This window comes from Ptychodera flava, chromosome 14 (assembly GCF_041260155.1).
Source record: "Ptychodera flava strain L36383 chromosome 14, AS_Pfla_20210202, whole genome shotgun sequence".
Classification (NCBI taxonomy): Eukaryota; Metazoa; Hemichordata; class Enteropneusta; family Ptychoderidae; genus Ptychodera; species Ptychodera flava.
Window position 1 is genome coordinate 293,657 of NC_091941.1, and position 27,318 is coordinate 320,974.

The 27,318-nt window shown below is 36.3% G+C and overlaps 1 protein-coding gene across 1 annotated transcript in view; it reads right to left on the reverse strand.

Annotated features, from left to right (window-relative positions):
- LOC139148877 (regulator of G-protein signaling 7-like) overlaps positions 1 to 27,318 on the reverse strand; it is a 142,273-nt gene that overhangs the window by 45,346 nt on the left and 69,609 nt on the right. Inside the window, 1 exon segment of the mRNA XM_070720306.1 lies at positions 9,328 to 9,424. Coding sequence (XP_070576407.1) covers positions 9,328 to 9,424 — 97 coding nt within the window.

The window sequence follows — 27,318 nt, forward strand, 5'->3', positions numbered from 1 at the left end:
AACGGTATTATAAATTTGCATCATTTATTACGGCCCCTCAATCATAACGAATCCCTCCAAATTTTCAAAAACAGAGATAGAATAACCCCTCCCTTGTAAGAGAAACCTGGAGAAAATACTGATTTTGTGGACAATCCGAAATGCACACAAGCTATCTCTGGCACAAACCTAACATAAGGTACAATCAAACAGCTAGTTTTTCACAATCTGAACTCAAGAAAAATTTATCTGATCAAAAAACCTAAGCCTTTTCCTACGTGCTGGCTTTTATTTTACCAATAAGAATACTTTCATAGAATTTTCATGTTTTCTGCAAAGATTTTGCCGTTACACTTGTATGACCTGAATAACTTGATATTCAACTATTCTATATGTTGATGATGGTGTTGAGGCAAGCTGTGATACATGTTTCACAGAACATCATAACAACTGACTTTGTCTTGCAAAATTTGCTAAATTTCCCAGATTATAAATTGTAGTGGTCTGCTTGTAGTTGGTATTACGGTATGCAATAGAATGTACACATTTATTGGTTGCAGTATCATGTTATCATAACAACTGACCACATATTTTACCAAATCTTTTGTTGAAGACTGTATGTAAAATTACTGTAGAGGCACTTTTGAACAAGATTTGACCTTATCTCTAAGTACCCTTTCACAATTCTTTTCAGTGTCAATATTTCTGATTGATGTCAACCTGGGCAACCAAAGCAGAAAGTATCCATTCTCGTGTAAACAGAAACAAATTTTTGAAGAGAGGTGACAAGAGCATGTTTAAAGCTGTCTGACTGCTGTTTTGCTTTCCATTTTGTTGAAGATTATTTCAGTAGTGATGTAAAAATTATCCTGGTATGTTTGTCATAATTGAAAACTTTGAACAATAACATTTATTTGGAGGGGGATATATATACCTAATGGCAAACAGTTAGGTGAAACAGAGAATTCATATGTATGACAAATATGATAAAATTCAGAATTAGAACATCAGCATACCAGACTATCAAATTATGCAATTTTTCATGATAAAAATTTGGATTGTATTTTTTATATTTGTGGGGGGTACTCCTATCACACTGTTTCACCGTGAAGTTTGTTTTACAATGTTACATGGAATTTTCAAAAAACAGAGAATCTCTAGGGCTTATTGGATCTCCATAGGAATGTAATCAAAACCAACAAGCACATCACCTAAAAGCCTCACTCTTCTGACTAAGAATTGCATCCAATGACAAGCACCAGCATTTTTCAGGCAAAATGTAAAAGTACTTCACGTATTGTAACAGTAAGAGGATGTGTGACAGAGCCATTCTTGGCTTTACATTGTATCAAACAGGTGAACTCAAATGTAAGCCAGAGCTGCAAAATGGCAGGGCGAAATGAAAACACAGACGCCTGTCAGTTTTAAGCTCTGGGTATTGTCTGTCATTGTCAAGGAGAGTTTAAGTGAAGAGCTATCAATTGATGTTTTTCAATAGCTTCTTCAATTCTGATATCTGGCCACATCAGTCACAGCTCCAAGGGATGCATTAATCTAAATGGCACTCACACTGATGCAGGGAGAATGCAGGACATAATCTTGATGTGAGGAGAATTCTTACAGAGAAGGACCATTTGGCCAACATAAAATAGTCCGTTGCACTTTTGTGTGAGGTGACAGCATAAAGGATAGGTGCATTCCAAATGGAAGTAGGTAGCAGCTGATAGCTATTCCAGAGTCATAATGTCAATTTGGAAGTGGCTTCATTTATTTTCACAGCAGCGGCACTGGGGCTTAGCAGGGCAAGTCCTTCCAGTGATTGGATTACCGCTAATGAAGCTTAATTTATTTATTAATCAAAAGGATAAAGCCCTGGCAGTTTGATTCCTGTTACTTGATCCAGGTTTCAACTGGACAGGAAGGCACTCAAGGACAAACAAAGTTTACCAACTGAATACTGAGATACCTTGTCCCTGTATTAGATTAGATGGCACTGATGAAGTTCATCCAGTTGTGAATTTGCAATGTTTAAATTTTTCACTACGGACATTAGCCTAGAAAACAACTGCGTAGTGATGTCAATGACACAGCTACCGCTGGTTTCTTGAAGTATCACCAATAAAGCCGTTTTTGAGTAATATACTGTAACCTATATTTCTGATGCATGAAATTCAGGTTACAGTACAAAGAGTCCTAGGGGCTATTCTGGTCTTTGCCACCTAACTAGAATAAGATTTTTAGCTGTAAGAAATGAACATACCACTACACTTTTATAAAGGATTATTTAGATAAACACAAAAATGACAAGCATGATAATATCAATTTCTTGTAATTAAAAATGATGTGCTGTCAGCTGCTTCAAAAGAAATGAGCAGATCCTGCTAACATATGACATCTGCCATTAACCAATACACAAACTGCAGTGGAAAATGATGTTATCTTTATCACTTGTCACATGGCCATGGTGAAAAAAAATGATTGGTAGATCAATGATGATTTGGGATCTTTGATATCTTCTTGCTACATGGCTATCAAAATCATACAACGTTGCTGAATAAAGCACTGTAACAACCAGATGTCAATTGAAAAATGCTTGCTATATGTAAAGGTACGGTATGTACCTGTAGTACGTGTGCAGTTGTTTGTACATTGACACTTTTTCTCTGACAACATGCCTATCCATGTCTTGTTGTATATTCAACATGACCGCCTAAATTGATAAAATTGGTGCTGCCATTTCTGAAATAATAGCAAAATTTGAAGTTTGTCTAAACTACAGTATTCAAAAAACAGATCATTTGACATGAAAGGGCTCTAGGTGCGTAAGTTCATTCATATGATATTTTACACTATACCGGTATATGTACTGAGTTTCATTGAATGAGGTATTGACACAATTTCACATAAAAATATTACTGAATATTTTAGTAAGCGATCAGATGAAATAGAACTGCTACATCTTTCAACACTATCACATCTTTGCATCTTCTATACAATACAAAACAAATTTCATCAACTTTGGTTACATATGTCCATATGTATATCCCTATTATGGTGAAGTTTATTAAATATTTGATATGCAACTGAAAGATGTCTTTCATTTCACCCATATGTTGTTCTGAGCAAGATCTGTGCCAAGTTTGCTCTCTCTCTCTCTCTCTCTCTCTCTCTCTCTCTCTCTCTCACACACACACACCACACACACACACACACACCACACACACACACACACACAGTGATCAGTACATCATTAGCCAACCTGTGAGAATACACAAGCTAAAAACTGACATCAAATTGCATTTTTATTAAACCTTGCCTATAAAACCATGTTGTATTTGACCTAGTTCTCAAGAACATTGAGTTCATAGGAACACAGAACTGCCAGCAAAAATTTGAGGGCTAAATTCATCTCCATTGAAAAACTCTGTTCTTTGAAGAACCTTGACTTTTGTTGTCTTACTTCTATAGATATATTTAGGCTTGCCACTATGTGTATGTTAGGCATTATCAAATTGCAGGATTAATTAAGATGAGAAATTCAGTTCATTCAATGAACTATTTAACCACATCATAGTCAAAAATCTCTGTCAATATCTGTAGCAGAACGTAGAAGTAACACAATTTTCCAAGTTGAAGGACAATTTGAAATTCTCATGTCAATAACAGGGATATGTTTAAAAAAGTTGGATTTTCTCATGCCAACAAGTTTGACTGATAAACCTGGGTGACCTCATAGCAATTACTATGTGAGTGGACATCAAGTTCATTACAGGTTGCAGGTATTTCAAGGTATCAAAAACGGAGGAGTGAGGGACATAGTGCGGGACACGCAAACTGTAATTTATGGCACTCTGAGGGACGTCCCGCACTGTGTAAAATATTGGACTCTGAGGGAACGTCCCGCAGAGAGTTAAAAACTGGACTCTGAGGGACGGGGGCGCCCCCAACGATGTGCATTGGTATAGCACAAAATCACGATCAGGCCCATGGAGATAGGGCTTACTAAACATTGCGCTGCAGGTCGCTGAAACTGCATGTACTACGTGAAAATTTATCGAAAGGCGTGTAGGTGAAGAGAGTTGCGTGTTCCCCGTGTTGGGGCTGTATGCTATGGGCAGTCTTGAATTAATTGGAACGACGAGGATGAAATTTACGCGAGACATGTTTGCCATGTTGAGACTGCTTCAAAGCATGAACTGTGAAATTTTGTGAGGTCGACAAATTAGGTAACCAAAAAACCCTCAAACGCACGTGGGTGTCACATCAAAAGTGGCCGCGATTACAGACGGAGCGATCTGTGACACTGCACCCGCCGCACGACGGACGACCCGTAAATTGACATCGCGTGCCAGCCCTTGGAAATATATTGTAACTCCCTGACAGGCAGATGAGATAGTCTAATGGCGTTTGATGCATTAAAGTTTGTAAAAATAATAAAAATGACATCACCGATCATAAGAAACATGGTGTTGAAGATAATAGTTTTTAAGAGAAGACTATGACGACCAAATTTCTGTAAGTATTCCAAGTTGTCTAACTTTGGAAAACCAACATCTGAAGATTTACTTCAACCAACACTTTTGGATATGTTCTACTCTTATTATGAGATTTGTCGAATTTCTGGAAAGTAGGTGTACATTTTCGATGTCTGTGTATCGTCTATACCGAAGTCATATCCGAAAGAGTATAATCAGTTCGCGACAGCGTAAACCCCCCTCCCTCTCTCTCTCTCTCTCTCTCTCTCTCTGGCATTTTTCAATGTTTTATATTGTCTACATTTATATATCAGTCTGAAGTCACTGCTCAATGCAAAAGTTGATGTCACTTTCCCGTATCGGGCATGGTTTCTGTCGTCACTCTAATCGTTAGTTTTTTCCTGTTATATTCGATATCAGACTCAAAACACAACGTGAACAACGCTGATAATATATTGCATCTTTCGTATCGAAAACCGGTAAAGTTCGTAACTGGTGACATGTCACGGCCTGGAGAAAGTTCATCACCATCGATCGAATGTCCGTGACGCTTTTGCTTCCAAATAGACATATTGAAAAGCACTGGGAACTCCGCGGTATGGTAATTATATGAATTTAACGTGAAGAAAGTCTTTGACTTAAACTGGCCGTACAACCAACAATAAACATGGCGGAGCAATGATACCGACTTAGAGACTTCGATTTTTTTTCATTGCGACCGCTGGTGAGAGCGAGTCGTCGATTTTTTTTCCCACTGGCTATTTGGCTTTGAATTTTCAATTGCCATCATGTGCTAAGTTAAAGCTAAGGAAAAGACGGGCGTTCTCTGTAAATCAATAAGCCTTTTGAATATGAAAAAAATCGGACATCTGAACCTCAACACGCAGCTTGAAAGTTGTTCTCCGAATCAGGACAGGGACATCGGTGAGGCCGGATTTCACGTAGTAGCTATGGAAACCGACGGCTCGTTCGTTGTAAGATCTTAAGAAAGCATGCGATGTACGTCTCATGCTCCCTTGGCCCGTGGACTTTCGCCGTATAGCCTCTACAACACCGTCTATTACCTAACCATGCTAACAATCACACGATAGTTCAGTAACATATATCTTCATTAATCTACCGATCATCGACCGTCGAACACTTCAAAAACAATGGTCGCGGTCACGGATTCAAAGACGTTCACAAGAAGACACTATCAATAAGTGGCGCGCAGAATTATTTTTACTGGTTTTGAGAACTTCTAAAATACATGTAACTTGTAATCTCACATCGAACCGATATTGTATACCTATCACCGTCGAAGTTTATGTCTTTCTCTGTAGAGTTCTTTTTATCCAAAACACATATCCAGAAGAGTCCCACAGAGCAGTCAAATGAAAAGATAATTGCTTCAAACAAATGAAATTGCACGAAAGAATGAAAATCAACAGCACATCCTGTATGACGTAGCACAACAAACTATTCCGAATTGTGCGTCCATGTTTAATACAGACATCTCTGCAGGTGATTCTGGTTTCTCAATCGAATCAAAAGTCCGACATTGACAAAATTGACATAAAATTTGTCCGAAAAGTTATGTTTTATTCAACTAACTGATTCATCTGCTTTGATATCCCCTAAGCTACATCCCCTAAGAGACATCGATGTCTCCCGGGCCCCCATGCATACAGTATGGCCGTACGTGTTCAAATATTTCTTCACAGTTTTGCAAAATATCTCGTCAACCGGGTGCATGGGCCACGTCTTTGTACGTTGGTCAAAACTAATGACACTATAGGTCAGGATATAACATCGGTCAAAGTAAGATTGAAATATGGAAGACGAAAATGCTTTCATCGATTGACAAAAATGAGAAGGAACGAGTCATATCGAACCATAAAGGGGAGATCTAGACTGCCATCCCCCATGATTAATCAACTGGGAACAAAATATATATTTCGATCGACAGACTTACACAACCAGAAACAGCATTTTATTCAGCTTTAAAATAAGTCACTGCCTTTCCTATAATAACACCCCGTTTGGGTTTCGATCTACTCTACTCTGTTCCCGGCGTTATACGGCCTACTACATGTGAGAGGCCGTATAACGCTGGGAACACACAGACCTGTACGCAAGGCTAGGACTGTGGTTGCTATGTCATAATCTGTTCACACGAGAAATTACGTCTCCAGACAGATTTAGGTAAAAGCATTTCGATAAGCTTCGAGGCACGATCTGCTTGTGATATTATACCATTTCTCGCCATGACAGTGGTGGCAATCCAAGGGCCACATCAGACAGGACATCATGAAGAATGGGCTACATAGAAAGTTATATTTTCTTCTTATGATTTTGCTAAAAACGAAATAAACGTTAGAAGCGATTTCCTGGCGTAGCTGCATCTTTCTTTTAACGTTCTGTCGGCAGGATTCAAAATGTCGACGACGCCGTTGGCGATCCATTGCAAACGAAAAAGCCAAACTGAAAAGTAACGCGTCAGCGCGTACCGGACCAATGCACATCGTAGTGGGCGCCCCCGTCCCTCAGAGTCCAGTTTTTAACTCTCTGCGGGACGTTCCCTCAGAGTCCAATATTTTACACAGTGCGGGACGTCCCTCAGAGTGCCATAAATTACAGTTTGCGTGTCCCGCACTTTGTCCCTCACTCCTCCGTTTTTGATACCTCGAAATACCTCCAGGTTGAGGTAATTTAATCAAGCAGCTGATAATACCTGTTCAAGGTGACATCTGGCAAGACTTTACTAGATACCTTCTGAGCAGTCAGAATCTGGGACTGTGACATGATATGCAGGAGCAACCTTGCAATGAGAGACTATCTGACGTTAAATGAAACAAGCTGGGCAGGGCATCTGTAGCTATCTTTAGATATTCTTGTATGACTATAATGTGTGATGCTGTAATACATAGATTGTTAATACATACATTGTGAACTACCTGTAATCACAGAAAAAAACAGTTGTGTTTTTGTCTGGCATACAGCAGAACAAAATACGTAAAAGGTATGACTATGAGACGGAAGAGGATTGATTTCACTATGAAACCCTTCATTTATTATTAATTGCTTCCTGTTTACTGGTACTCTATCAATACATGTTTATATCCCATTTGCTGACAGTAATTTTGGTAAACACATCCTAGTAATATTTAATACTTCTGTTTGTTAATGTTACTTTAAAACAAACAAGTCATTGTACATGATATAGTCCCCACTTGGTTAACGAATTTGGAAACCATTGACTTAAATGATGGTGACATGATATTGGTCAACAGATATCTAGAAAATGGTGGAGAAAACGTTGTATTGATATGTATGAATTTGAGAAATAGTTGGGTGTGTGATCAGTGGTTGCATGTCGTTTTATGAAGTCTGGTGGTTGTTTGTGATAAAGATGGATATCGGTGGACAGATCTAGAAGTTCCTAACATTGAATATGTCTGTAGGTATTGTAAATTTTTCCAACTTGTTGACCTGGCAATGTATGAAGCTCAGTTTTACGAGTAAAACAGTTAAATATGACTTGAAAGTATTGAGCACAAAGGCAAATGCAAGCATATTAATTATATCTGTCAGTGTAACAGCTTTATCGAAAATGGATTCAGATTCACACTAAGATTCAGAATATTTCACTGTCGTATAACAAGAACTGGCAACATATATGTCAATATAACCTTGATTTATTGCTTGAAATTATTAACTACACTTTTGGTTTCAAATGATATATATCACATTATATCAGCTTCATCCAATTTTTGAAGTTCAATATACAAGTGTACTGCTTGTCCCATAAATTGACACATTTTTATTCTCTAAAGCCTGCAACAGATGGAATTCGGTCTCCCTAGAGCTCTGCTGACAAAAATCTCGTTGCCAAATCTGGTGTGAATAAAATTTTTAATCCAATATTTATTAGTTTGATGATTGAAAACATTTGAAAGGGTGAATTACTGTATGTTGGGTTTCCAACTAGTCAACATGAAATATCCTATGCTTTGACATGATTCAGAAAAATTTGGTGCTTGGCATCCAAAATTTCAAGACAATCTAACACATGACTTGCCACACTTCTGGCCAACAGAGCTGAGCTGTGATATTTACTCAAATATATATAACACCTGGCCCAAACTGCCTTCATTTGCCCAACGTCCCTACATCATAGCCATCCCTGGTACCAATGAGTTTCATGGGTGACAACTGTTAAAATCAATATTATTCATTGTCACTAGGTAGGTAACAGGTCAAGTGGCACATACATATTAGTACATGATAATTTCAAATATCAATATTACCACATTTGCATAATGAAAGAAAAAAGTAGGCATATGCTTCTTGAAGGGTTAACATGTCATGTACAAGGTTAACATGATTTCATTTAAGTACATAAACCTAGTCCAGCATTAATGCATCTATGATACCATCCTGTCCAGATGACATTCATGTTTTTATTTCCACTAATTAATACCTACAAGCAGCATGGTAAAAGTTCAATCACCAGCTTTTATATGAAGAAAGCAAGGTGAAACTGATATTGCCAATCATGTCTACAGATTTAATCAGAAATATGGAAATAATGCACAACAGGAACTGTATTGATCCCCAGACTGGTTCAGATCAGACAATGAAGGAACACATCTGACATGACAGATCCAGTTGTTGGGCTGACGTAACCTACCAGTGACAGATAATTATTTACAATGTGGAAGAATTAGAATTCATTTGCACAGTGTATATTCCTTTTCCTACACTAGATATAGGACATGTGGACAATACTGAATCTCTTGAATTTAGACTTTCTTTAATAAAATGCATGATCCAAAGTATGATATTGGCAAATTACAAGAAACTTTAAAGCTTTTTAAAAGATCACACTAACCTGTGAATACACTTGGCACCTTTGACATGAAGCTCTTGACTGTCCTAACCGGTACACCATTCTTCTCATCTTGCATACGTTGTACAACTGACTCCATCTGAAATGAACAAAATCAATAAAACATGATTACATGAATGCCCTGGTTTCTACTTGGTACAATTGCAACTACATATCCAAATCCACAATGCCTGTTATATCTCTTTTCAAAAGACTTTATTGACATGGTATAGTCCCACTGTCATTAATCAACAGCTTCATGGCAGATATATGATAAGAAGGTTGAATTTTGTCACTGGTGATTGGTCTTATTTTAATAGCAGTCAAACAAACATTTTTCACATGGTCAAGGTTTATTTCATTTCTTTATATCATCATGACGGATAATCTAATGTTTTCTGTGAAGTTAAACCAAAGTTTCCTCCAGTTTACTGCACATCAAAAGAAAAGCTGGGAGATACCTCATTATGGTTCCAGTTTGCACAGACATTTGCACAGACTATGTTTCAAAACCTTTGAGTTCATGTTATATGTTAAAGGTATCGTGCTTTTTAGGCAGTAAGCTTCAAATTTTATCTAATGGTATTCATGAATCATCTAAATGAGCTGTGACACATTGATTTAATAGAGTAAATCACACCATGCTCCCTTTTGATCAGCATTGACATGATTTTGACATAAGAAAATTGAAAGCTATCAGATAAGTGGTTTCTTTTGCCCAAAAACCTTAAAATATGCAAATTTCACAATCATAAATAAAATCTGAAGTACCAATGGTACTGACAACCAAATTACAAAGAAAAGTATCAAGGACACTGTCTTCCTATTTTTGATAAAACATTATGTAAAAATTCACAATTTTTGACCAAAAATGGCATCAGATTTCAAAAATATCAGTCTAGTGATTCCAGAGTAGCTTTTAAATAATAATAGAAGAAATTGATTCAACAAGCGACCTTACAGCCAATATAGCCCTGCTGTCTTCTGTAGAGAATAACTATTTGTGACACATGTTGATGAAGGTGGAAATCTTTGATAGCTCATTTTGGTGGCCTGACAAAAATTACCGCAATTATACGGTGTTGCTCACATTTGATCAGAATTGGTACATACAAAGATCAACAATAAGTGTTGTTTCTATCTGTTCAGTGCAGGAAAATTCTACGTTAATGTTATGACAATAATTTCTGCACAGTACAACCAGAAAAACAACAAGAAATATTTAAACCGGAAAAACAAGAATGAGAAAAGTAAATAAGGTCTGAAACTTTCGTTACTGGAGGTCAACTTTAGCAACATGCATAGCAGAAACAGCTAGTCCCTCTTAGTTTAAGCATAGACAGTCTTCCCCTCTACTGTCTATGGTTTGAGCAGGTCTGTTAATATGTCACAGTTCATAAACAATGACAGGAAATGACTAATTAGCTATTTCAGTTACTGCCACCACTCCCACACTCGTAAGCCAACTCCCAAACAAACTGGCTAAACTACATGTACTATGTTCAGACAGGGAAAAATTGAAACGCTTCTGCAACACTATTTGTGATTTGTAAACACAGAGGATTAGTAGATTGAGTCCGCTTGCGTCCACATGCGCCATTTTTTTATGTTTAAGACGTCTTAATGCGCCCTCTCGAGTTCAAAAGGTGTGTATGGCCAAGCATTGTTTGTAACACGATGGCTGAAATGGGCGACGTCGTACTGGCTGTAAAGAATGTGAAAGAGGCTCCCCACCTAACTATCCAAAATGTTTTTTGTGTCGAGTTTGTGTTTTATTCGTTTCTAAAATGTGTTCCTACATTCTTGTCCGATTGTTTGTGTTAATAAAAATGTTTGTTTCGCCTCGCCATAAGCTTTCCCCACACAAACAAAACATTACCGTACGCTAATCCAAACTCCCCTACAAATATCCGAGGCGAAACAAACAGTTTTATTAACACAAACAATCGGATAAGAATGTAGGAACACATTTTTGAAACGATTCAAACACAAACTTAATGACTCAATAGAATATTTTTGTTCCAAATTAATAAATAATACACAATCTCAATTCTCGGTTTATGGCATTTTTTGTCGACCGATATAAGTCTTTTCATCTTCAATATTCCATTCTAATTTCACCTACTGTATATAATATCCTAACCTCCTGTGACTTTCCTTCTAAACGTTGATTTGCCTTGTGCACCAAAAGAGATGCTGTATTTTATGCCAAACGATGAAAAATATGTGAAGAAATAACCATGTATCTGTTATGATATCAACCCACTCCGCGTGACATATCAGTCAGTACGGCATGCGAAACCCGGACGGCCATACCGATTGGGGACAGAGCAGAGTAGATCGAAACGCAAACGGGGTGTTATTATAGGAAAGGCGGTGACTTATTTAAAGCTGAATAAAATGCTGTCTCTGGTTGTGTAAGTCTGTTGATCGAAATATATATTTTGTTCCAGTTGATTAATCATGGGGGATGGCAGTCTCGATCTCCCTTTATGGTTCGATATTTACTGACTCGTTCCCTCTCATTTTTGTCAATCGATGAAAGCATTTTCGTCTTTCATATTCAATATTACTTTGACCGATGTTACATCCTGACCTATACTGTCATTAGTTTTGACCAACGTACAAAGACGTTGCCCATGAGTCCGGGTCATGAGATATTTTGCAAAACGGTGAAGAAATTGGGGCCCGGGAGACATCGATGTCACTCTTTCCGGACTGTTTACATGTAGCTTAGGAGCTTATCAAAGGAGATGAATCAGTTAGTTAAATAAAACATAACTTTTCGGACTTATTTTATGTCAATTTGTCAATGTCGGACTTTTGATTCGATTGAGAAACCAGAATCACCTGCAGAGATGTCTATATTAAACACGGACGCACAATTGGGAATAGTTTGTTGTGCTACTGTCGGTCTCAGTCGTGGTGTCTCTTCCATAAATTTCGAAGCTATAGGTATACACTTGTCGTTTCGATTCACAGGTAGCGGTACACCGATGACCAGATATTGTACCGTTCTTAAAACTAGTCTAAGCAATTTTACGACACTGCACTATTTGCCATCGTGTCTCCCAATGAACGTCCTTGAACCTATGGACGTGACCATTGTTTTACTGCGCCCATTAGAGTGTAAACCCCTGCTCGTTCCCAGCAGAATACTTTTTAAAGTTCTGTACATCAGTGTACACTGTGTGTATAAGCCCTAAACTTATGGAAAGGTATTAAAGAATAAAGGGTCGTTACAGTTGCTAAAATTGCGAGAAAAACGGCACTTTTTACTCAAATAGAATAGTCCTATCCACAAGCGCTATTGTTTTAAATCACGTCCAGGGTGTGCTGTTGATTTTCATTCTTTCGTGCAATTTCATTCGTTTGGAGCACATATCCTTTCATTTGACCGCTCTGTGGGACTCTTCTGGATATGTGTTTTGGATGAAAAGAACTCTACAGTGAAAGACATAAACTTCGACGGTCATAGGTATACAATATCGGTTCGATGTGCGAAGATATACAGATTACAAGTTATTTTAGAAGTTCTCAAAACCAGTAAAAATAATTCTGCGCGCCACTTATTGATAGTTTCTTCTTGTGAACGTCCTTGAATCCGTGACCGCGACCATTGTTTTCGAAGTGTTCGACGGTCGATGATCGGTAGATTAATGAAGATATATGTTACTGAACTATCGTGTGATTGTTTAATAGCATGGTTAGGTAATAGACGGTGTAGTCTGTAGAGGCAATACGGCGAAATTCCACGGCCCAAGGGAGCGTACATCGCATGGTTTCTTACAACGAATGAGCCGTCGGTTTCCATAGCTACTGCGTGAAATCCGGCCTCACCGATGTCCCGGGGCCGATATCCCTGTCCTGATTCGGAGAACAACTGTCAAGCTGCGTGTTGAGGTTCAGATGTCCGATTTTTTCATGTTTAAAAGGCTTATTGATTTACAGAAAGGGCCCGTCTTGTTTTCAGCTTTAACTTAATAGCACATGGTGGCAATCGAAAATTGAAAGCCAAATAGCCAGTGGGAAAAAATTAGACGACTCGCTCTCACCAGCGGTCGAGGTCGCAATGAAAAAAAATCGAAGTCTCTTAAATCAGTATCATTGCTCCGCCATGTTTTATTGTTGGCTGTACGGTCAGTTTAAAGTCACAGACTTTCTTCAAGGTAAAATTCATATAATTGCCATACCGCGAAGTTCCCTGTGCATTTCAATGCGTCTATTGGAAGCAAAAGCGCCACGGACATTCGATCGATGGTGATGAACTTTCTCCAGGCCGTGACATGTCACCAGTACGAACTTTACCGGTTTTCGATACGAAAGATGCTATATATATCAGCGTTGTTCCGTTGTGTTTTGAGTTTGATATAGAATATAACAGGAAAACACTAACGATTAGAGTGACGATAGAGACCATGCCCGATACGGAAAAATTGACATCAACTACTTGCATTGAGCAGTGACCTGAAACTTCAGACTGATATATAAATGTCGACAATATGAAACATTGAAATGCCGGAGAGAAGAGAGGGAGGTTTACGCTGTCGCGAAATGATTATACTCTTTCGGATTTGACTTCGGTTTAGACGATACACAGACATCGAAAATGTACACCTACTTTCCAGAAATTCGACTAATCTTATAATAAAGAGTAGGACAAATCCAAAAGTGTTGGTTGAAGTAAATCTTCAGATGTTGGTTTTCTAAAGTTAGATAATACTTACAGAAATATGGTCGTCATAGTCTTCTCTTAAAAACTATTATCTTCAACACCACGTTTCTTATGATGGGTGATGTCATTTTTTATTATTTTTACAAACTTTCAATGCATTAAACGCCATAAGACTATCTCATTGCCTGTCAAGGAGTTACAATATATTTCCAAGGGCTGGCACACGATGTCAACTTACGTGTCGTCCGTCGAGCGGCCGGTGGCAGTGTCACAGATTGTTCCGTCTGTAATCGCGGCCACTTTGATTTTGATGTGACACCAACATGCGTTTGAGGTTTTTTTTGTTACCTAATTTGTCGACCTCACAAAATTTCACAGTCCTTGCTTTGAAGCAGTCTCAACATGGCAAACATGTCTCGCTTAAATTTCATCCTCGTCGTTCCAAATTAAATTCGACCACTAAATTATTTCGGCAGTTTTAATTTCCTATTAATTCGACGTTTTTCAAATCGTAATTATTTTTTCTGGTCGAATTGATAGGGTTTTTGGTAGCAAGCTTATCTCTTCGTCGGACCAGTATACCGCGAGATGTAGTACTGTGTTCGGCAGCCATGGCGAAAGAAAATATTGTATGTTGGCTGTTGTTTGTTTTATGTTACAAATACCTGTCGCGTGAGGGCGTTTGAAACGCTTCTGAAGCGGCTCAGTCTGTCCACACAGCGATTTGCGGATAGAGTTAATCCCTACAACGGCTCTGGTCGGGCCGACTAAACCGTCTCAAATCTGAAACGCTTCAGAACCACTTCGGAGTGTCCACACATAACTTTCTGTGTCAGTATTGGCCCAGAACCGTTTCAGAGGCGTTTCAATGGCCTGTGTATGAACGGCATAATGGAAGCTGTGCTTCAATGGCTCAGCCATGTCGTTAATATAACCGTTACAGCAAAAACGTAGTTTTGTGCTACACTGCCAAGTCGTTGAAGGTACGTATTCGATTGACCCTACCCTGGGGAAACAGGACAGGTTTGCCGGTGCTGCTGCACCCCTAGCACGACCCCAGGGTCTCTGACTAACAGACGAGCAAGGCAATGTTTGTGCCTAGCGGACTTGAGCAATACTGAAGGAGTTTATTTCTGAAAAAATAAGCATGAAACGGCAATAAAATGACACACCCCTGGGGCAAACAAAGCCCGTGACCTCAATTTTTTTCTGCAGTAACCCTTGAGCACCTTCCCTGTCTATGGTCATGTAGAAATTATTGACGTCTAACACGTATAAGTAGGGCTAAAACTACCCTGAAAATGGGCGGTTTCTGCCAAAATGCCTGGCAGGATAACGTGCAGGAGAGCCAATCTTTTGCGGGCACATATTATTGGGCCGTTTTCTACTGACTTGGCAGGATAACGGACAAGGGCACTTGGCAGGAAAAGGGTTTTAAGGAGTTAACTATACTGACTTTCATTACACCAGATTGTACTGTATTCAAAAAGAGATTGTTCAACTTTATCATCCTATGATTAAATGGCTTTTGCTAAAGTTTATTTTTTATTTGAAGGTCAGAATGACAATGAAATGTTTTCAAAAGCATTCTCTAAACTGGTTTGTGACGTCAGATTTGACATATCCCTGATTGTCCAGTGCACAATTACATGCTTTTAGTACTTAATTATCTACTATTTATTTTAATTACGTCTTTTTATCATTGTCTCATTCTTTCTGACTGTACATTTCATGACAGACTCTTTGAAAACACTCTGTGAATTCTCTGAATTGGGTCATTATTGGTTATATCATACAGCATATGGTACATTTTATTGCAAAATGCATATAACATTGGGTATATAGAAATCTTCAACGTCACAACACAGTAAATATATCTATGTTGATGAAAAGCTACTTTTTACATGCAGTATCTGGCATCGGCAACAGAAGACTGTGCTTCTTAATGACAACACTGGCAAAAGTACATGACCTTTAAGACATAACTACATTGAATCAGTAGTACAACTCATTACGTGTATTGAAAGGACAAATCATCAGTAATGCCACTATTTTTATAAATGCTTTTCATACTTAATTATCTAATATTTATTTTAATTATGTCTTAATTAGGAGTTTGCAATTCTAGAAAGTCAAAACAAATGAAATAATAGGCACTTCATAGTTCTGTATATCTTATCTACCATCCATCGTACACATAAGCACTTTTTTCTTCTTCAAAACTTGTAGATGATTTTGGACATGTATTCTTTCTGTTAATCTCCACACTGCTCAATCTACACCCTGATCAAACTGCAGAACCATTCATGAAATTCTTTTCAGAGCCTCAAACTTAAAAGTATTTGAAGAGAGTTTCACATATTGCCGCTCATTTCATCATGCATCGTAGCAGAAGGGGGTACTCAACACCACTGGTGTGGGATTTCTTTGCTTTGGACAGTTTTTTTCTCTGTCAATAAAAATATTTTTTTTTCCTTGTGACTTCTTCAATTCAAAGTCTTACATCTATTCTAGTAGCACTGCTACTTGGTTGCTGGTTCTTTATCACTACTTGCAGATATTGATGTTGAACAAGCGCTAACAAACTTGAAAACAGTATTCTTCTTGTCGATGGCAAAACTAATGACCTAATTTAGAGTACCTCACAAGGAAGGAATGAATTTCAAGAACATACAATTGAAGAGATGAATTTCAGGAAAGTGCAACTCCCACACTTATCGTTGCTGCTCTTGAACAGTCAGTAGTATACATGTCCTTTCTGCAGTGGCCTAATTTCATCTAAACCATCAAAAACCGAGGAAAAAGTGCACTGCCTTGTCGCATAATAGTTCATAGATTTTTGCTGTGTGGCATGGCATGGATATTTAGTTTGTGATAACTCTAACACTCTGTAAAGATGGACAGGCTTATGTCATTGATGGCTCAACTGTTCCAAAAAAGTGCAAATTGTCTACACACCAGTCAGGATGTTAAAAAAAAGATGCACCACTGCCATATCCAGGACAAAACATTCCACAACTTTCATGCTAACAAAATTATGCTGTGACCATTTGGAAATGTTCATTTCAAGAGGACAAAAGATAAAATTATGAATAAATGATTACAAATGTATATACATATCAGACCTTTCAAAGATGTTAATATTCCAACCCCCTAATGATCAGATCACTGTGATATATGTGTATTTTAAGAATCAAGAACCATCAGCAATTCCATACTTCTTTTACCTGTGAGCATAATGATCATTGTTGGGATCCCTGCATATTGGTGGATGATAATCGCATTTTTTCTTACGACTCAAAGTCAAATGTTGCAAATCATATTATACCGGTATACAGGAGTTACAGGAACTGATATACACATGAAACTATCATACTCAGTGAACAGACTGGTGATCCTGCCAAAAGATCTGACTATGTTAAGTATTGTGGGGACATAAAGGTACCATTTCATGCAAATAATGACTATTGAAATTTGAACAACAGTTTCTTTCCAGTTGAAGATATAATGTATCAGTAGAGTCAGATGTACATTGTGAACACATTGTGCTGCCATATTTGCTACATTTTCGAGTAAGCACCAAAATCCACAATAAAATATTATCGATCCAAATGTGCATGACATTCAGGTCATTCATTGCTATACCTTAGTTAGAGTATTTAAAATACCAAATCTCAGAAATAGTCTGAAAATGAAAGATTTACCCATCAGGATAACTGACAGAGTCATGATATTATATGACTTTACAAAAGGTTCACTTCCAATTCCGAATCACTCAATATCTAAGTTCTCAAAATTTAGGAAGAATTACCGTAGTTGTCAAAGTTTGCTTGCATTTTACTTAACAACAAAACTGACACCAGAGAATAAAACCTGTCTGAACAGAGGCGTTCCACACTACATACTATCCATATCATAAAAGTCACTGTCTGGATGCAACTTTGAAAAACTTTTACACCCTTGAGCTAGAAGCGATATGTGATATAAATTAAAACGGTTAAGGTACATGTACCAACAATTTACACAAATCAATATCGTATAGTTCATGTTTGTGGATAGAAACTTTCTCTTACTGCACACAAGCATATTTAACCATGAGAAAATTTTGATTACATTTTGATAACACTGGAAGTGGGGGGGGGGGGGGGTAATAAGAGCTTTATGTAAAAGTACGGTAGCCAAACACTAATCAAAGACTTCCTCCAATGAGATCCACTGATTACCATCTCAAAGAAATAACCATAATAGTCAAATAGTTCAGTAAAGGTCAAGGTTGACAATACTATCAAGCTAGTTCTCTTCCTGTGATTATGAAGTATTTTGGCAATTGTATAGTTTATGTCTATTTGCTTGGACTTTGCAATAATTTTGTATTTTGAGTGGACATGAAGATTCCCAAACATGACAGTTGGGAAAGCAAAAACATAATGTAAGCATCAATGACAGTGTGCTCCCTTTTGATAACATCTGATAAATTATCATTCTGTTTTGCTCAAATACTGGACATCAATTTAAACAGAAACCAAGCATTACCAGGGAGTTTAGCATTAAGTACATAATTAATCCAATCAAGCTTTAAGTGTCAGGTCATGCTTTGGACAAATGTACACAGCAACATAAACTGAAACACACAAACACACAAACAAACATATTCAGGCTTTGTAATCACTACCTGATCAGTCTCTGAGAATATTTTTTTGACCAAACATTGATTAAACAATCTGATTGAAAAAGGCAAAAAAAGTGAAATCTAAGCTCTTAAACCAATCGTTTCTCAATGATTTTTACTAAAACTTATGAAAATATATTGAATGTCCAGTGAAGTCCATTACAATTTGTACACAACAGAATGACAAGATAACTATGAACCTGAAGACATGGGATTTCAGAAAAGGTTTTTGACCAAAAGTCAGAAGAATATGCTCAGGAATGCAAAATTAATCACTTAAGCATAGTATGCACCCAAAATTGAAGGACTTAAAAGTTTGCTCAAACTTTCTGCAAGAATCTTTTAGGCATTTATGCAGAAAATAAAATTTTCGATTTTCAAAATATAACTTTTTCTTTCTCAAAGGGCTTCAAAATGAGCCCCAACAAGTGGTAGATCAGAAAAGAATGGAAAAGTTAGAGAGACCGAATATCTGCCCCAAGGCATTCTACCTGAAGGTGAGCATTAATATTCAGGAGTGATGTTAAAATCTAATAGAAACAAGTCAGGTTAGTTGAAGGCAAAAATTCAAGTATAAAACACTTTTGCCAAGTCATTAATACTGATGGAATACAGTCAGATGTTAACGATATGGTTTGTCTCTCACATTCAACCATACCAAGTTTGCCATCTGTATCCCTTACTATTTCCCATTGATTGTTGCTCTTATGAAAGAAATTTACCGCCAAGCCTAAACTGGACAATGTTATTACCACTTGCTCAATGTGCTCAATGGGGTTTCGGGTATAACGAGGTTTGAAATAGGTTTATTTGCTAAATGCAAATGAGACATAAATAGCTGACTTTGAACAAATCTACATCCCACAAAGGCAAAGTAAGAGCATTCTGTAGTTTCTATGGTTCAAAACTTGCAGAGTTTTATGCAAAATCATGATTAATTAGAATAAAACACTTTGTGTAATGACAATGATGAAATGGAATATCCAGTGGCACAAACTACACAGCAAATTATTTTCAATGTAGTGATATATATCTTATCCTATTCCAGATTGCTGTTGTCAGAAATCCTATCGTTACATGTGAGATGTTCCTGAAATAGAGTTCTCAAAACCTAGGCATTTTGAATGGCTGTAATTATGGTATCGTAGTCAAAAATGAGCATCTATACCATAGGTAGTTTGTATTGGCAGTACCCTGCTTTTAAATAATGCCGTAGTTGCTTAAACAATACATTGTCAACGTAGTGCGGAACAGCCTTCCATGACATTCAATCATAATTCTGCTAACCTATTTTAGAGTGTTTTTATACTAGAAGTGCTGGTTGATGGATGACTGAAGAACAAAGTCTTCCTGGTTGGAGTTTATTGCACTAGTTCTTCACAACTGTTGACTCGCATTTTTTTCAATTAGTGATGCATCGCACTGTGCTAAACTGTCCCAAATACTCTCATGTAACATGTTGCTGCTTTTGTGATAGGATTCCAATCGATGGTTTTAATTTGATGATCACCGCCTTGTTCCTGGATATAACACTCCTATGTCATATCATATTCTACCATATCTGTTCTTACGTTAATGCTGTCACATACAGAGTGAATGAATATTGTCCAACTGATGTAAAGGGGGAAAAACATCTACAAAATAACTTCAAGTCACTTGATGTGAGAACAAGTGACCTAGCAACTGATACAGCTACGCTGTCATTTTCCATGAAAGCAATGCGGAAAGGCATTGTTGAAAAAAAAATTGAATATAAAAAAATAAAAGCAGCAATGCTGACATGAATGAAGACATCACAGAGATTCAATTAACAAAATTGGCTAAAAATTCATCACATGATGAAATCAAGTTTAAGTCGTCCAAAAGCCAAGTATGTGACGAAAATTAAGGGCATTGGCCCTACATTTTTCAAGACTCTGCATGTGAACAATAAAACTGCAACCAAGTCAGCATTTGAAAACTCTGTGTTTTTTTAGTTTTTTCAAGCAATGTTTGACATTGTTTTTGCATTTAGCCAATGAGTAATTTAAAGGATTATTTGATAACAAATTTGTATCAGTTCTGCAATGTCAGAGATTCATCAATTATAGACAAGAAGTGTTACGATCCAAAGCTCTTCCAAACAGTTCATCCAATGGGGACTATGTCATCGACAATGACTCACTTTATCACAGTTTGAAAAAATCTAAGTCAGGTCATCCTGTGGGACATCGTCGTGTTATCTTTGAGTGCTGTAATTTTTCCACTGAAATTTCAGTGTAAGGTTTTGCAAATTTTTATGAATTGTTTTGTAATTTTTTGATAATTTTGAACCAAATGGACATCACCTTTCAAGGGCGACAACTTTGGCCAAAATCTGAAAAAATTGACTACATCTGAAAAAAGTTGCTGGCTGTGTTGTATTCTATAAAGGCAACAAAAGTTGACTTTGGCACTCAAAGGGTTAACCGAATACAAACATTATCTAAGCAGAGGTTTACAAAAGGGGGATGAGGTATGACGGATAATCAGACTGTTAGGCTAATGAAAATAGCTATGAAGTATAAAATAACAAATTGGCTTTATCATTTTTTTAACTCACAATTTAACGGCCCAAATCTTGATATTCTTTATGGTGTATGGCTAAGTACATTCCTTTCATAATTTGCAAGTAGCTGACAAATGAATTAATAAACAGAACATTTAATTGAGTCCATCCTGCTGTTAACATGCCGATCTATTATGTCTTCTTCACAATATCCAAGTGTTGCAACAATGACAAGGTAATCAAATGTTCAACTGAAGGTAAATTTTCAACAAAAAGTAATTTACAACCCCAAAGATAAAGAATTCACTTGATCTACCGGGGTACTTTACAATTTCTATGTTTTCATTGAATACTCTACTCCTCAGCAATATTGGTTATACATTAATCCTTTCTTTAAGATGTGAAATATTTTTATCAGTTGATTCTTTTGGTTTTAATGAAACTTTTATGAACTGAGAAACATATCACCATCATATTACTGAAATTTTATAGATTAAGCATTGTGCATTGTTGCATTTGTATAATTCAAGGAATATACTTCATATTTGGCATTGAAATGAAAATGTCATCTGTAGAACTTCAAATAATCTTTCCAATTTGATTATAAAATTATTGAAATTCTTTTTTAATACCCTTAACAATTCACTTCACATTTAGGAATTTTCATATTGAGCAATTGTGAGACAAATATAAAATATGACATGTAGCCAGTACAACTACACACACACACACACACACACACACACACATACACACACACACATACAAGCATGCATACAATTCTAAATTTATCAGACTCTGAGGTTATAAAATTGGTGTCAAACTAGGTTAAAAGCATTTCTTTTTCTATGAAATGTTCTGAAATATTTATGATTTTGGCTTTAAGTAAAAATCTACTTAATAATTCAGAATCAGATTTAAAGAATCAGTTGCTAAGCAACAGTTGCTAGGGAGAATGGTTGTAGTCTACAAATGTCAACATTACATCTGTTTGATTCAAATGAATATAAAATACATGGTATTTTTAAATTTCCAGACAACTTTCTGTTGTAACAAAGCGGGTTATGTTTAAAGTACTTTTCCTCAAATTAGTTGCATATCCTTCTATTCAGTATGGCTAGGTGAAAAATAGGATGTTAAGGGCAGTAAAGGCAAACTTGGTCAAGCATATAAATTTCTTACAAAGATGGAATGTCAGGATAGATGGACTAAAAAAAATTCTTGCTGATACATATTAATCAAAACAAGGCTTGAATCTTGAAGTTACTTTTAAGGGTGTAAGCTACTTTCCAAATTGAATAATTTTTAAAATATTTGCTAAAATGTTTGTTCATCATGAACAACAAAGAAAATTTGTAGCATTTGCAAGAAATCTAGGTGCATAGGAATATGAACTTACAGTCAAATCAATCATACATAGTATTGGCCAATAAATAATCACTCATGTTCAATGTAGAATATTTACAAAATGGATTTTGCAGCTGTATTGCTTATATGATATTGCTCAAGGTCATGAAAGTTGTTTATTATGCACAGAAGATATGATAGACATGAAAGCTTATAGACAACTGGAGTATGGTATACCATCAGAGGTTGTTTGATTTCTTACTATTAAATTTCAAACAAATGGTTTCCTAATGGTCATTTTATCAATCCTACAAATTCTGTTGACATTTAACGAAGGTCAGTTTTATACAGATTATTAGCATTTGTAGGCTTCATGTTGCATTGAAAAGAATGCAATATTTATGTCGAGACCATCACACTGATTATCCTTGGAAAAATGCTAAATATGGCAAAATAAGAAACTGGATTGGTCTGGTAAACATGGTAACTGTCATTAAAATAATGATGAAAAATGAGAGCTTTAACTGAATGAGTTTAGTGACCTTGAATATTTGGTACAGGCTAATCACAGGGTATTACTATCAATTCGTTTTTTCATTAAAATCATTGATACTTATCTGTGAAAAATCTCTCTTAAAATATTACTTTAATCATTCATAAAAATATACATTTTATGACAGATGTTGTTGTTGATGGATTGGTTCAGTAAATTGAAGATATCATTTTCCCTCCTTCAAAATCCATGTCAGTGGGACTTTCCAAGAAGTATGTATGACCCCTGCAGAGAGTCATGCAAGAAGAGCTGTGATTATGGACTGGATTTGAATTTCAAAATCACAGGGACACAGTAATTTCATTGTGTGGCTGCTTCTTCCTTCTACCTTCTAGACATGCTTCTGTAAGTTTCCAAATCCAAACCATCAAGCTTTTCTCCTGCATGAAATTTGGCATTTTTTTCATTTCAAACTATGAAAATATTCATTTTCTCATATCTCCCACAAAAATATCAAAATTACAAATAAATTAATTCACAGGAATGTATAATGCTCTGGTTAATAATTGTAAATTTTGATAATTTTCCAACTGTTCTGCTGCCATCTAACATTTGGCACTTTTGTTTTCCCATATGTCCCACAAAAAATATAAAAATTACATTCACAGGAATGTTAATTGTAAATCTTGATAATTTTCCAAAATGTTTCTTTGCCATCTAACAGCTTGGTCTACTTGTATAGCATTTGAAATGAATGAGTAGTATTCAGCTTTTTGACACAAACCTTGTATGTATGAGTGTACAGTACATTGTTATTGTTGAATTTGTTGTTGTGAATTTAAGAATGGACACAATTTAAATTGAACGTGTCAACAGTTATTTTATAGACTAAAACATATGCAGACTATTGATAAACAGGACATTTCAGCAACAAATGGATTAAACTCAGACTATTGTTGTCAATGTTACAGCTGCTAGGGCTTAAAAGCTAACTTTCTCAGCATGGTCTAACCAACAGTAAGACAATCATTGTATTGGGAAAAAGCTGAAATTCACCCATATTAAACATATATTGGTAGTTGAACCACAGTTTTCTTCCAATCAGCTTTTAACAGTCATTCTGTCACCTCCAAGCTGAGTGCACAGCAACAGCTTTTACATAAACCTTCCTCAAACTATCGTTGAATGAAACATTTCAAAATAATATGTGCTGTTTGCATAGCTTTACGGCGACAATGTGTTTAAAGTTGAAGTGCTCTAAAGCAAATGAAAAACTAAGTATGGCGGCCACCATCTGATGCATTTAATCTCCAAGTCAGTCACAAAAACTACAATGTACATAATCATAAAATATCTATTGACAGGTTCATGTTTAGAACATGAACAAAAACAACCAATAAACTAAACGCTTCACGTGTATTTATTTACTTAGTTACTCATAATTTTGATGGGTATTGTTACATTTCTAAACTTTCTATGCCTGCTGAATTGTACAGTCATGTTCAGACTGGGTGACCTGTTTGGAAGGTCATAAATGGTGATGAAGTTCATCAATTTAAATGCTACAGATACCTTTAAGCTTGATGAATAGCCTTCATTTTCTCTTTTTTTGTGTGTGCAAAGTCCAAAAGTTGGGAGTAAACGGGTTGACAGTTCAAAAACACTCAATTTTGTCACATCATTTTATATTACACAGCAATAGTTATATCAGAAAAACAGTTTGAATTGGCAAAAATGAGTACCAGGGGGGTATGTCTGACTGTGGTTCAATGGGAGGGCAATTTCAAAGTGAAATGTCTTTTTTTCACCAACTACAACCTTTCAAGTTGTGTGACTTGCATATTTAATATTGCAACTTGTCTTCAAATCAGACAAACCATTAATCCTGAGGGCCGATACGGATCCACTATGGCATTTGGTGTTGCATAATTCACGCAACATACACACTGATAAATATTGAACATATGTACCAACAACAGTTATGCATTTCACAAAATGGTTCAGAAAAGACTAACGTAGCATGCAGCCCCTGGGGTAAAATATAATGAAAACTGCAACAGCCAATGATTTTCCGACCAAAATCTGTTCAAAACTATGCCAAACAAACAAACACAAACAATAAAAGCCACACAAAACAAGGCTGAAATGACGTTACAACTTGCAATCTGCTATACCGATTGAAGAGGCATTTTTGAAGAATCTTTTGAATAACATGGCAAAATTAGCCCTATCAATTCACTTTTTAAAATTAAGTTACTTAACTGCAATTTTTTCCCATCAAAATTGTAGTGCAACATTTTATTAACTTTTACAATTTTTTCTGAAATTTGTTTGACAATTTTGACCATATGTATATTACATTCATTGGCTACACTTGTTTAGCAAAATTTTAGCAAAACTCTCAAAAGAATTGACAGGGATATATTTTATAAAGGTGAAAAAATTGACTTTTGCACTCAAAGGGTTAATGAAATCTCTTTGAAAAGAATTTTCAGAGAATTGTTTAAAAAATAACAATGATACCAAGCATGCAAATTTCACAATAATTTGAGTTAACCTAAATGAGGTCATACCCTGTAACTTAAATACCAAACTTTGCAGGGTATCAGTCGTGTAGTTTTACAGAATATTATTTTGGAAGAAAACAGGACGAAATAATATTCAATAATATTACAGTTTATGAGAGTTGGAATTATGTGGTAAATTCTTGATCAGATTGAACTCTGTGTTGAGGTATCCCCTAGCATCATAACAATCAGATGACTTCAAAAGTTCAAAATACGCAAAAAGTACAATTATGCCATCATACAGTCACCTGTTTGATAAGCTCTGCTCCATAGACAGCGGAGGTACAAAAGAAATCACAATTCCATAAAGAATACATTTAGTTACAAAAATTAATTAGACTTTGGCTTTAATATTAGAAGCCAAATATTTGTCAACTTTTGATTCATAATGCCTGATTTCAAAATTGGCTGCGATGACACTGACCTACAAATTATTCATCCATTGACCACATGCACTATCACTATTAGTTGGGATTGCTGACCAAACCTGTGTTGGGGTTTAAATAACAAAATCAATTGGCGATTATGACAAGATGATTAAGACCTGTAAGACAGCTAAACAGATATGTTCATGGGGTAACGGTAACTAGGTCAGCTTTGATTTCGAGTTCAACAGAAATTTTTGTTTATTCTGATATTTCTGAGTTGTAAAGTTTGCAACAGCTTGTCTCAGTTCGGATTTGGCCCCAGACAGTTTGCTCCAAAAGCAAGAGCTGTGTGGCAAAACAGCTACCTCAGTAAAGTTCAGAAGTAAATGTGTCAACTTCCTTGGTCCTGGAAATGCTGTCTAGCCACCAGCATCCTGCTCAATACTTGTCATTGTCAACATAATCATTATGCAAATTAACTGCACACTACATATAGATGAATACTAGTGTAATTATGCTGTTTTATTCAATTGTAATATTTAATGTAACTAAATCACACTTCATTTAACCACAAACCTAATACGGAGACACAGCTGCAAGCACACATTTCAAAAGCACCACAGCATACCAGTACTCTTTGAATAAGCTGCATGCCTTTTTAGTGAAATAGGAATTACCGCTATATTGAATTTACTTTAGCTAACAAGACACTCTGACCATTGTTTATGAAGAAAAATGTTTCAATTAGCTGAATCTTTAAGTAGCAAATGCTTGACCCTAGCTGTATCTTTAAGTAGCAAATGCTTGACCCTAACAAAATTAGCTAAAAAGTCATGTGAGCTAAAACACATTTTTACAGTACCGGTATGTTGATGCAATGTGTATCCCTGTACTACTTGCTCAGGTGGAGATAAAAATTACAGGCTGATGTTCAATATAACTTGATATCATTGCATGTATGAGACTTTATTGTCTTTGAGGATTGTTCGTTATCTTTGGAAAAGACTAAAACAAATGTAATTATCAAGAAAATAGTGACAATGACACAATTTCACCATTACAGCCATGATAAATTGATGTTGGTTTATACATGGACTGTATCTGCCAAATCAAATACATGCAATCTTACACTGGTCAGTATTTGTATCAGAATCTGAGTTACAGTAAAAGGTAAGCTTTGAATTTCTTTTTAAACCAGAGACATGTTGTTGCAATTTTGAACAAAAATTGAAGACTACCAAGGGAAGAGCACATCACTTAGAAGGCATAAGTAGTTAATTTCTAAAAAAAATAGTTTTAAAATGATTGGAATATTCTCAGGAATATAATGTTGCCGATTTCCTGGCAA